The 12,401-nt window shown below is 34.3% G+C and overlaps 1 protein-coding gene across 1 annotated transcript in view; it reads right to left on the reverse strand.

Annotated features, from left to right (window-relative positions):
- The window catches only part of Spata1 (spermatogenesis associated 1), a 43,189-nt gene that overhangs the window by 5,426 nt on the left and 25,362 nt on the right, over positions 1-12,401 (reverse strand). Inside the window, 2 exon segments of the mRNA XM_047542253.1 lie at positions 2,137-2,262; positions 2,957-3,068. Of these exon segments, the coding sequence (XP_047398209.1) occupies positions 2,137-2,262; positions 2,957-3,068 (238 nt within the window).

A 12,401-nucleotide genomic window follows, 5' to 3' on the forward strand; every position in this document is an offset into this window, starting at 1 on the left:
TGCTTTCTACCATTGAGATATATACTTCAAGCTCTCAAAAAAATTTTTTTAAATCATGTAAATCCCTAGCTTAAAATCCTCCAATAATTTCCCACCTTACTTGGTATTCCAATTTATTAATTCTAAACTCTGAATCGGCTTGTCTGCAGGTTGCTGAACTTTGTGATTTTTTTCTATAGTCTTCCTTATTTATCATGCTACAACCACACTGGCCTTATTTCAGGACCTTGAGATCATGAGATTATTCTTATCTCTGGACCTTGATATTTAGTGTTCATTCTATTCATCTTGCTTTCCTCCTATTTCTTTATATGCCTGACTTGTTAATTCTCAAATCCTAATGATATCTCCTCAGAGATGCCTTCCCTGAAAACCCTAGCTAAAACATCTTTCCCATGCCACATCACTCTTTATTATGCTCTTTAAAATTGACTTTTCAGTTCTGACCAGTAACTGATATTATATTAATTATTTGCTTATTGCCTTTTTCCTACCATTTGGAAGCATGTTCCTTAAGAGCAGGGTCATTTCTGTTTTGTTCACTCTTGTATTCTTCAGTGTTTAAACCAAAGTCTGGTACACAATAGGTTCACTAAATATTTGATGGTTGATACATACCTTTTATCTTGAAACGTTACTCTTGAAGAAGAAACCAACTGATTTTCCCATTTTATAGAAAGAATGAGAAGCACAAAGAGGAGAAATAATTTGCCTAAGTAAAAGGTTGATCTGGTATTAGAATTCAGGTCCTGTGATTTCTAGTCCATTGTTCAACTTTGTCTGATAAAATCACTCTTTTAACACTGCTATAAGGTTGAGTTACTACCACCACTTCCAGGATAACAATTTAACATTTTGAGGCAGTTCAGAAATATCTCCTCTGACATTGTCTACAATCTTTAGCTGGTTCTAGTATTGAAACAACAATTTTGCTGAAAATTGAGAATCCTAAAACTAGTTGTTCCATATATGCCTTTTATTCTCTTTTTTTATTTTTATTTTTTGCAGTGCTGGGGATCGAACCCAGGGCCTTATGCTTGCAAGGCAAGCACTCTACCGACTGAGCTGTAGCCCCAGCCCACCTTTTATTCTTAAAACCTTCAAAAACAATCCAGAATGTAGGCCTCTCAAATGATTTAACATCTCTCAAACCATTATTCTGTACTTTCTTCACTTAGGCTCATTTTTCCTTTTCTACAAATCCTAAGGACACTATTTCTAATTCTTCTGCAAGAAATCTACCTTCATTCCCTGAATTCTCTCATTCACTTACTTTAGCAAGGCAGAGTGATGCACATATCCTCAAATTAAGCAACTAGAGAAGTTCAAAGGACTCAAGTTGGCTCAGAGAGTAAGTGATATTCAAGTTGATCTTGAACAATTAATAGGAAATACCCAGATGAACTGGGAAAAAGAGAGTAGGAGGAAAAGGTAGAAAAAAAGAAGTGACTGGCAGAGGGAAAAGTATGCCTGGAGACCTGAAGCTAAGAAACACTTCAGATACTAGCAACTCTATAAGTTCCTGGAAGCCCCCCTTGATTTCTTCCATCTGATTTAGGTGTTCTTTCTTTGTACTCCTATCCATAGAATTTTGTAATTCATTTATCAGGAAAGTATCATTAATGCTTAACTTATTCCCCACTGGACCATGAGACCTAAAATGGTAGGGAAAAGATAGTATCTGTCTATTAGTGTCTCCTCAGTCCCTAGAACAGTGGCTAGATTCAGTAAGGCACTTAATAAGTACTTATTTAATAAATGAATAGAAGAATGAATAAATAAATGAACTTCAGTTATAAAAAATTTATAAAACCCAAATTCATTTATTGTATGAGCTGAATGATTTTTGTTTTCCATATTGAAATCATCTCAATTGTGTACCACTTTAAATATATTAGCAAAATGGTAAATATTTTTTTCTTTTTTTAATTTTTAAATTTTTATTAGTTCATTTTAGTTATATATAGTATTATAGTTCATTTTGACATAATTATACAAGTATGTAATATAAGTTGCTCTAATTCAGTCCCCAGGACTTCCCTTCCCTAAAACAGTAAATACTCTTTTATCCTAAAAGTATCAATTCTTTAAGACTTGCTTTCTTTATAGTTATAAAATTTAAATAATAAACTTTACCATGATATCGTTTCACTTTGCTTTGATCAAATAGCTTTTCAACTTTTTTTATTAGTTCATCTCTAATTCTTTCCAGATATCTTCTTTCTTCCTTTACTTGTTTCATCTGTTCAATAATCTTCTCTCCTAAAGAAATTGTAACCCATATTCATCAATGCCAAAAAGCTAAAAGATTGCTCATGTCATAAAATATGGAGTCTAAAAGAGCAAGAATAAATTTTACCCCAAACTCTTGCTTTTCATGTTGCCATTTACCATTCTGGAGAGTGTGGAAGAATCTTTTTGATTTCTAAGAGTAGATTTATAAAACAGTGTATCTCTTTTGCATTTATATGTAGGTATTTGTAGAAACTAGGCAAAACTCAAATAGTATGTTTATATTTTTTGGTTTAATTCTTTTGGTAAAATTTATCTTAGACCCAAAGTTATTTTATCTTATGTGGAAAAAATATATTTTAGAGTTCATCAGTGACTGAAATACAAAATTCATATAATTTCACTTTTTCTGTAGTAAATACATAATAAAATTTACTATTCGAACCATTTTTAAGTGTACAGATCAGTGACTTTAAGTACATGTATCCACACTGTTGTGCAACTATCACCATTGTCCATCTGCAGAACTCTCGTACCTTTACAGTCTGAAACTCTGTACCCATTAAACAACTCTCCCTTAACATATTTAACTTTACTTCACAGAATAATGCAGAACTCTCGTACCTTTACAGTCTGAAACTCTGTACCCATTAAACAACTCTCCCTTAACATATTTAACTTTACTTCACAGAATTATCTATTCTTGTGATGTCACAGTACTTACTCTCAATCTTTAATAGAGATATATCAGTTACTCCTGAAGAAAGAACAGGTGGACAAGGAAATGAAGGAAAATCAGTGAGGTCTGGCAGGGTGATTCGGTCCTTTTCACCTGTCTGTAAGCAAACATGAAAGTCAATAAAATCTTGTAGGATAACACTCTTTTTCCATTTGTTTCTAAGTACAAGGTAACGCTCACCAGCAATACCTTTTTTATACAGTGACGAACACCCACATTCTCACTCAGGCTCCAGTCTCTCCATTCCATTATTTTACAAACATTATATCCAGGCATTCAAACAAATTTTTTAAAAAAGAATCCATTATTTTTCTTTCCAAACATTTCCAAGATTTCTGACCTCAGTTACTTGACATAAGTTTTATAAGATAGCTATTGATTTTTTTATCTTGAGTCAATTTTGATATTTGCTTAGAAAATTAGTGATTCTGTCACGTTTTCAAACTTTAGCATAGAATTTTACATTTTATTATCATATACCACATCTCCTTTGTGTTTGTGCTTATATTGCTTTCATCTTTCCTAATTTTCATGTTTCTACCCTTTTTGATAAACTGCCCCAAGCTATTCCAAGTTGACATTTCTCCCACTACTACTTTATATAGATTTTGAATTGTTTTCAGTTCTGCTAGATTTTTAATTCTCATTAGTTTCTACTTTTAAAAAAAACATTTTTCAATTATAGATGGACACGATATCTTTATTTTATTTACTTATTTTTATGTGGTGCTGAGGATCATTGAACCCAGTGCCTCCCACGTGCTAGGCAGGTACTCTACCACTGAGCCACAACCCCAACCCTATTTTCTATTTTTAACTTCAAGCTCTAACTCCTTTTTGTTTTATTCTTTTTCTAGCTTATTTTATTTCATTGTTATAGAACTTAAGTTATCCCACAGGATAAAGGAAACTACCTAAATTAGAATTTCTCTGTACATATTTCCAACTATCCTAAGAAAAGCAAAAAAAAAAAAAAAAAAAAAAAAAAAAAAATCACCCATAACTTATGCCTATAGCATGGAACACAGCATTCTTCAATTTACATGTAAGTGGGTAAATAAGAATCCTAAAGTAGAGTGTGGGCAGGAGCTCACAGATGAGCAGAGTCAGATGTAGATTTTCTACAGGGAGAACTACACATAGATAACATGGGAAATGTCAACCATGGTTAGGTCAGGAAGGAAAGTCCCACTGGAATGGAGAAGTACTGAGAACAAGGAGATAACCTGGTAGATCACAGTACTTTCTATGAAGGTACAAAAAAAAGGGCCTAAAAAATGTAGGAGGCTCGAAGTGGTAATCATGGGAAGACAATTTCTGAAAGAGAGGAAAATGCTTTGGATGGGAGAGGTGTCTCTTGGGGGATTGGTTGGTAAGAGAAAAAAGACAATATCAAAGATAAACACTCCATTGAATTAAGTTAGTATAAAAGAATAAAAAATAAACAAGAAAAAATCAAAACCAGACCCCGTCCCCCAAAAGCCTCATTTACCAAAAAGGAAAGAACTGCATTTCACTATAACAGCAGAAGAGGGTGCTCCTGATCTAAGAAACAAAATAGGTCACCACTCACTTCCTAAGAATACCTGTTACTATTGTAACAGAAAAATCAAGCACAAATAAACATGAGCATCCACAAAGTAATTCAGGATCCAGAGAGTTGCTTATGAAGGAAACTTCATAAAAATTGAGGGCTAAAATCAAAACGAAAACAACCTGGAAGTAGAGAAAAAGTTGATGTTACCAACATATATTAAATAAAATTAATCAAGCATTTGCAGATATCAATAAACACTATAATTTTTTTTTTTTTAATGAGAGGCTGCAGTTGTAGCTCAGTGGTAGAGCATTTGCCTGGCATGTGTGAGGCACTGGGTTTGATCCTCAGCACCACATAAAAATAAATAAATAAAATTAAGGTATTGTGACTATCTACAAATAATTTTTTTTTTTTATCTTTTAAAATGAATGAAAGCTGAAAACAACAGGAAAGGTGAGGAGATTAGACTATAAGAATAGTACAACAATGTAACATTCTTAAAGTGGAAACAACACAACTAAAAATAAATGTGAAGGAAGGAAAAAAGGTAAAAGTAGAGCAAGTCTTTTGATTACCCCAAATATATTAAGTAGGAGTCAGAGCATAATTTTAGAGGTAATAAGTCAAAAGCAGAAGCATAAATTTTTAAAAAGAAAAAATGAAATACCAAGAATACCAGTATAAAGGTAAACACTAGAGTAAAAATTCAAAACTTCTTAAATGCCAGAAGGAAAAATAAAAAAGCAAACGTGACAAAATAACTATGACATAAAACAAAATGACATCTAAGACCGAACACATCAGTCCTATCAATAACTTGGATATAATTCATCTAAATAAAGATTTTTAGATGGCTCACAAAGTAAAATCTAACTTAGGAATATACATAAAAGAGACAAAACAAAGTGATTCAGAAAAGATGAAAAAAGGAGGGTGAGGAATGAGAATATAGCAAATAAATACAAAAAGAAAGCAGAGAATCTCAATATTCAATAAAGAAGAATTCACACCAAAAAACACATTAGTGATATATTATTTCATAATGAAAAGTAATAGTACATGCGAAAAACTTTTTAGAAACCACAAGAAATACAAGGATATTTAGCCACAGTATTTAAAGGCAATTCTAACATTGTTCTCAGTCTAAAACAGAATGTGGAAATAATAAGTAAGAACATCAAATATTAGCAAAGGAGACCACAGACAAGCCACAAAGTACGAAAGGAGATATTTACAACACAGGTAAGTAGCAAAGGGCTATCTTCTAGAGTATATTTAAAACTCCTACAGTATATTTAAAACTGCCCATCTCCTAAACGGCAGAGAACCCAATAGAAATACTTGAATAGCTCATCTGAAGTTATCAAAATGGGGTCAATAAAATATAAAAAGATGATCAAATTCATGGATAATCAGACAAATGTAAACCACAGTGAAACAGAATTAAGTGCCCACCAAATTGCCCATAATTTTAGTGAAGACAGCATGTGTTAGATTGAGGATGTAGAGAAACAGAAAATCTCTTGGATTCCTAGTGAGAGTATAAATTTGTACAATAATTTTGGAACAAAATTTGGCATGATTTAATTGCTAGATATAGGCATTTCCCAAAATTCTAGACATACATATATTCCTCCCATGTGTGTACTGTTGACAATAGGTACAAGCTAGAAACAATACAAATATTCATCAGAAATAAAATGATTTACTGATGACATGCCTTTGCTCCAAAACCCAGGGGATCTGAGCTGTGATTGTCACAGGTTTGTGCTGACTCCATTCCACACTCCAATCTACTATGTATCTAGTATCATTGGACTGGACATTAAAACACAAGTGACAATATTGCTTGCAAGGTATCTTGGATCACCTTGCAAGTCTTATCTTATTTGGGTCCTAGTCAGTCTGCCATCTTTGAAATTATAGTTAAAAAAAAGAAAAAGAAAAAAAGATTAAAGCAGCACATTCAAATACAGCAAATTTCTCTTCAAATTCCAAAAGTGATTACTAAGTGTTTTGTCTCATTGTCAATGGTACCTGGGCAAAGTACAAAAACCTGCTTTCACGTTAAAGGAGGTGGCTCAACAAGTCTCCACTCATGGACATTCAGAAACTTCAAAAAATTGGTAAAATCCTGAAATTTTTTCCCTAATTTTTATTGGTGCATTATAGTTGTACCTAATGGTGGAATTTGTTGTTACATCTTCACACATGTATGCAATATAACAATATAATTTGGCCAATGTCATTCCCCAGTACTTGTCCTTTCCCTGCTCTCCTCACTCTCCCTGATCCCTTTTCTCTCCTTTACTGATCTCCCTTCAATTTTTATGAGATTCTCCCCCACCAACTTTTTTTCCCTTTTTCTCTCTAATTTCCACATATGAAAGAAAACATAGGACCCTTGACCTTCTGACTTTGGTTTATTTAACTTAACATAATGGTCTTAAGTTCTATCCACTTTCCTGCAAATGATACAATTTTATTCTTCTTTGTGGCTGAAAAAAACTCCACTGTGTATATATACCACATTTTCTTTATCTATTCATCCACTGATGGACACCTAGGCTGGTTCCATAGTTTGGCTATTGTGAGTTGTGCTGCTATAAACATGAATATGCATGTATCCATAAAGTATGATGACTTTTAATTCTTTAGGATAAATACCATATGGTGATTCCATGCCTAGTTTTTTGAGGAAACTTCATACAATTAGTGGTTGTACTAATTTACAGTTCCACCAATAGTGTAAAGTGCTCCTCTTTCTCCATACCCTCTCCAGCATTTATATTGTTTGTATTTTTGATGGCTACCATTCCAACAGGAGGGAGATAAAAATCACAAGGTAGTATTGATTTGCATTTTCTTAATTGCTAATGATGTTGAACATTTTTTCATATATTTGTTAGCCATTTGTATTTTTTTTTTTTTAGAAATGTCTGTTTAATTCACTTGCCCATTTATTAATTGGGTTGTTTTGTTGGTGTTAAGTTTTCTGAGTTCTTTATATATTCTGAATATTAATCCTTGGACAGATGAGTAACTAGCAAAGATTTAGGGGTTCTTATTGAAAAAGTCATTGCCTATGCCTATATGTTAAGAATGTTGACCCTATATTTTCTTCTAGGAGTTGTAGTTTCTGTTCTGATTCCTAGGGTTTTGATCCATTTTGAGTTGATTTTTGTGCAGAGTGAGAGATAAGGATCTAGTCTTATTCTTCTATATATGGATAACCAGTTCTCCCAGTACCATTTGTTAAAAAGGCTGTCTTTAACAATGTGTTTTTGGCACCTTTGTTAAGGACTGTAGATGTGTGGTATGTTTGTGTCTTCTATGCTGTACCATTGGTCTCTGTACTGTTTTTATGCCAGCACCATATAGTTTTTGTTATTATAGCTCTGTAGTATAATTTGAGTCAAGTATTGCAATGCCTCCAGCATTACTTTTTTGGCTTACAATTGCTTTGACTATTTTGGGTCTTTTTTTTTTTTCCCCCTGGTTCTGTGAATAATATTACTGATATTTTGATGGGGATTGCACTGAATCTGTATACTGCTTTTGGTAGTAAGGTCATGAAAATATTCTGCCTATCCATGAACATGGGAGGTTTTTCCATCTTCTTGTGTCTTCTTCAGTTTCTTTTTCTGTGGGAAGTCATGACAACTGTGGACCTGTCTGAGTGAACTCTAAAGTGGAGGTAGGCCCTTTGGAGAACTCTTGGTGCAATTTCACCAATCTGAGATTGCTCTGTTGCTTTGGCAAACATCCTGTTCAGAGAGAATTCTGTGATATCTCCGAATTTATTGGCTTGAGCAGCCCTAGGTTCAAACACAACTTCCTAGAGATGGAGAGAGATACCAGTGCTCCAACTAGTCTTGTGGCACCAGCTGCCTGAAGGAGGAAGAATTACTGTGTGTGAAGTCCCCAATTAAGCCAATTTCCCCACAGCTTCTTGCTTTGTGTTTACCTTGAAGAGCCCCTCCTCACCATAAATTCCTTTGGTATGTTTCCTATAAATGAAATATTCGTGGGGCTTTTCTCTTTGTTAGAATCAGACGCATCCATCAGGTCTCTTACACCGGTTGGGCTTCTGCTTCAAAAAATATTTTTCTGTGTCTTTTATTTCTTAATACTGCTTTTCTAGCTTTTATTTCCAGTCAGCCAGTGCCTCTGAGGGTTACCTACTCCCTCCCCACGAAGGTGTGGCCAATATTTTTCAATGTTGTACAGTTTTCATTGTAGAGACTTTTTTTTACTGCTTTGGTTAGGTTTATTTCTTGTATGTGTGTGTATGTGTGTGTGTGTGTGTGTGTGTGTGTGTGTGTTTGAGGCTATTGTGAATGGGATTGTTTTCCTAATTTCCTTGTTAGCAGATTTACTATTGGTATATAGGAAAGCTGCTTTTGTATGTCAATTTTGTAACCTGCTACTTTGCTGAATTTATTAATTCTAGCAGTCTTTTGGTGGTACCTTTGGGATCTTCTAAATATAGGATCATATATCTCCAAACAGTAACAATTTGAGTGCTTCCTTTCCTATTGTTAACCCTTTTATTTCCTTCTTTTTCATAATTGTTCTGGTTAGAATTTCTAGGACTATATTAAATAGAAGTGGACATCCTATTAATAGAGAATACTTACAGTTTTTCCCCACTATGATGTTGGCTTTGGGTTTTTCATATATGGCCTTTATGATGTTGGAGATAGGTTCCTTCTATCCCTAGTTTCTTCAGTGTTTTTATCATGAATTGGTGCTGAATTTTGTCAAAAGCTCTCTCTGCATCTATTGAGATAACCAAGTGATTTTTGTCCTTAATTCTATTTATGTGATGAATTACTGATTTGTGTATGTTAAACCATCCTTGTATTCTTGGAATAAAATTAACTTAGTTATGATGTACAATCTTCTTAATAGGTTGCTTAATATAATTTGCTAATATTTATTAAGGATTTTTGCATTTAAGGTCATCAGGGATATTGGTCAATAGTTTTCTTTCCATGATATGTCCTTATCTGATTTTGGTATGAGTATGATACTTGTGTCATAGAATGAATTTGGAAGTGTTTTATTCCATTTCATGGAATAATTTGAGGAGCATTGGCATTAATTCTTTAAAATTCTGGTAGACTTCAGGTGAGAATCCATCTGGTCCTGGGTTTTTCTTTGTTGGAAGATACTGCTTCTATCTCATTGCTAGTTACTGGTCTGTTTAGATTTTCCATGTCCTCTTGATTCAATTTTGACAGGTCATATGTGTTTAGAAATGTATCATTTCTTCTAGGTTTTCCAATTTATTGGAGTCTAAGTTTTCAAAATAGCCCATAATGATCCTCTGAATTTCTGTGATGTCTGTGGTGATTTCTCAATCAATGCTGGCTATGCTCTTCCAGGCTCCACAGCAACAAGCTACAGCATGGCCTCCCCAAAATGGTTCCTGCCTCAGCTCTCCAATGGCCAGTTGAGAAATATAGAGCACTTTTCAAACACCAGTTTGCTGTACAGTCTCTGGCTCAGCTAAATTTAGCCTGTTTTTCTAATCTATAGGTTTTCTGTGCCAAATTCTTTGTGGTGTTTTTCTCTGTGTGTTATCTCTTCATTCTGTGGTAAATGAGCACCACTGCCACTGCTGATGCCATTGCCACTGCAGCAACTGGCTTGGCTCCAATGTAGTCTTTCTTGTTCTTTGTTCAATGCACCTGAATTTATGAGTCTCTAAGAAACTCTGTTCGGTATTAAATTTAGTAAAATTCCTCTTTCACCCACCTCTCTGAGAAGCAGTTCTCCTATTGCTTGAATCCTGAGCCACAAAGCAACTAGAAATGTAGTCTTCCTCTAATCTGCCATTTCTTGTTCTTTGAGCTCCTGAATTTTCTTGAGGCCTATATCCACGCTCTAATAAACATTGTCTCACCTAAGATATCTACAGTACTTGTTATTTCTTGCTCACCAGGTCCAGAGGGGATCAAATTCCTTATGAACTAGACAGACAGCCTTGCAAAATTATGAAGGTATCCTTCTGTTTCTACTTGTTGAAAGAAGACTACTTATGGTTTTCTCTATTAATTGGGATGGAGAACAAAGCATTTTCCAGATCCAAAGTGACATAACAGGAGAATGAGGCTGTGATAATTTGTTCTAGTAAAGAGGAGTAGCTACAACTGTCACTTCCTGGTGTCTAAGAGCCATCAATCTTTTACACATAGTAACCAGGTGAGTTGAATGTGGCTATGATAGGAATTACCCTCCCTACTATTTTCAAGCTTTGATTATGGTGCAAGACTCTGCAATTCCTCTGGGAGTCTGATAGTACTTTGATTTGTTATTTTGGTAAGGAATAGGCAGTTCCATAACACTTTACTTGGCCCTATCTTAAGTTCCTTATTGCCCATACTTCAAAGGTCAGAGAGGCATTATAGGGATTCTGTCAGTTGCTAAGTCCTTTTAAAGCATGCATTCAGGAATCTAGGAAACAACTGTAAGGGAGAATGTGCAAACCATTTTTGCATACCATAAGATGGATTTAGTCAAACTTTATTATCTGACTCCTTTATACCTCCATTCAATTGGTGGAAAAAAAGGTATTTAGGTCCCAGATAGTTTAATCAAATCAAAACCATTGTTCACTAATCCCCAAAAGTCTGGGTACTTGCTTTTCCCCAATTCAGTTACTCTCGTAATAGCCTCTGATCTCTTTAAGGCAGGTAAAGGAGAAAATTTACAGTCCATTTTTACTTGTGGCTGGGTTACAGAGTCTTTCCAGAAGGATACTTGGCCTCTCTTTCACTCAAGGTGTTCTAAGTATGTAAACTGGTTAAAATACGGTAAATCAAATAATTAAAAATGATAAAACCAAATAATTCATGGTTACACCCATAATTCTTGGTTACTGATGCACTTGCCCATTTGAGTCTGAGGGACACCATGGTCACTTAACCTTAGGGACACCTTGCAACTTTATTCTTAAGGATTTCTTAATCAAACATCCTTATAGTCACTCTGGTACAGCTTTCTATTATATAGTAAAATGCTATAAATTAACTTCTGCCACTTAAATCCTCTCATCTCTAAGGAAACCAAGGCATGCATTCCTATCTTCATTTCAGGCCACATAAAACAGCCACTGTAGGGTTTTGTCAAGAATGCTGGGCTTGCCAATCCAATATATTCCTTAACATTTAATTAAAAGGATGAGGCAGCTATACGAAAACCAGTTGCTATCTCGACATCTTTGGATTTCTTGCTTTCCTTTTTACCAATAAATTTCTAGCATTCTAAATTTATTTAGCATAGTCCTCATATAGTCCAGGTTCTTGTCAACCTGTTTGTCAATTTAGCAAAATATTTTTTACCACTCACAACTGCTGAAGCTAGCATATTAAATTTAGAATTTCTGATGAATGTATCCATACTATTAAAATTGAATCAATCTACAGTTCTAGTCCTTAATTCCTGGTCTTAATCTATTCCCAATAATATTCTAAATTTCCACTAGCATAAATTAGCGACATTTTATAATTATTTTGTTTGAGATTCTAACTTTTAAGAGTTTGTTCCTCATACTTCACTTTCTGTATCAAACACTAAATCAGTTCAGTACAAGTTTAAGTAGGAAGGAATTTTATAAAGGAAATTAAGTGCAACAGAAAGATTGAAGGAGCAGGTTCTAGGCTTGCTCCCCTGGAATGACTTTTTCATTACTGAAGTTACTATCTTTGAGGCCATGACCAGAACTAGGCTAAAAGCAAGAAGCCAATTCATATGGAAGTCTTATGCTATGTCACAACAAAAAACTACTATGAAGCCTCCATAATAAAAATGGTGTAGTACTAGTGTAAGATCGAAAAAAGATCACTGAGCAGAAAAGGAGACCAGAAATTGTCTAAGACCTAA

This window comes from Sciurus carolinensis, chromosome 1 (assembly GCF_902686445.1).
Source record: "Sciurus carolinensis chromosome 1, mSciCar1.2, whole genome shotgun sequence".
NCBI lineage: Eukaryota > Metazoa > Chordata > Mammalia > Rodentia > Sciuridae > Sciurus > Sciurus carolinensis.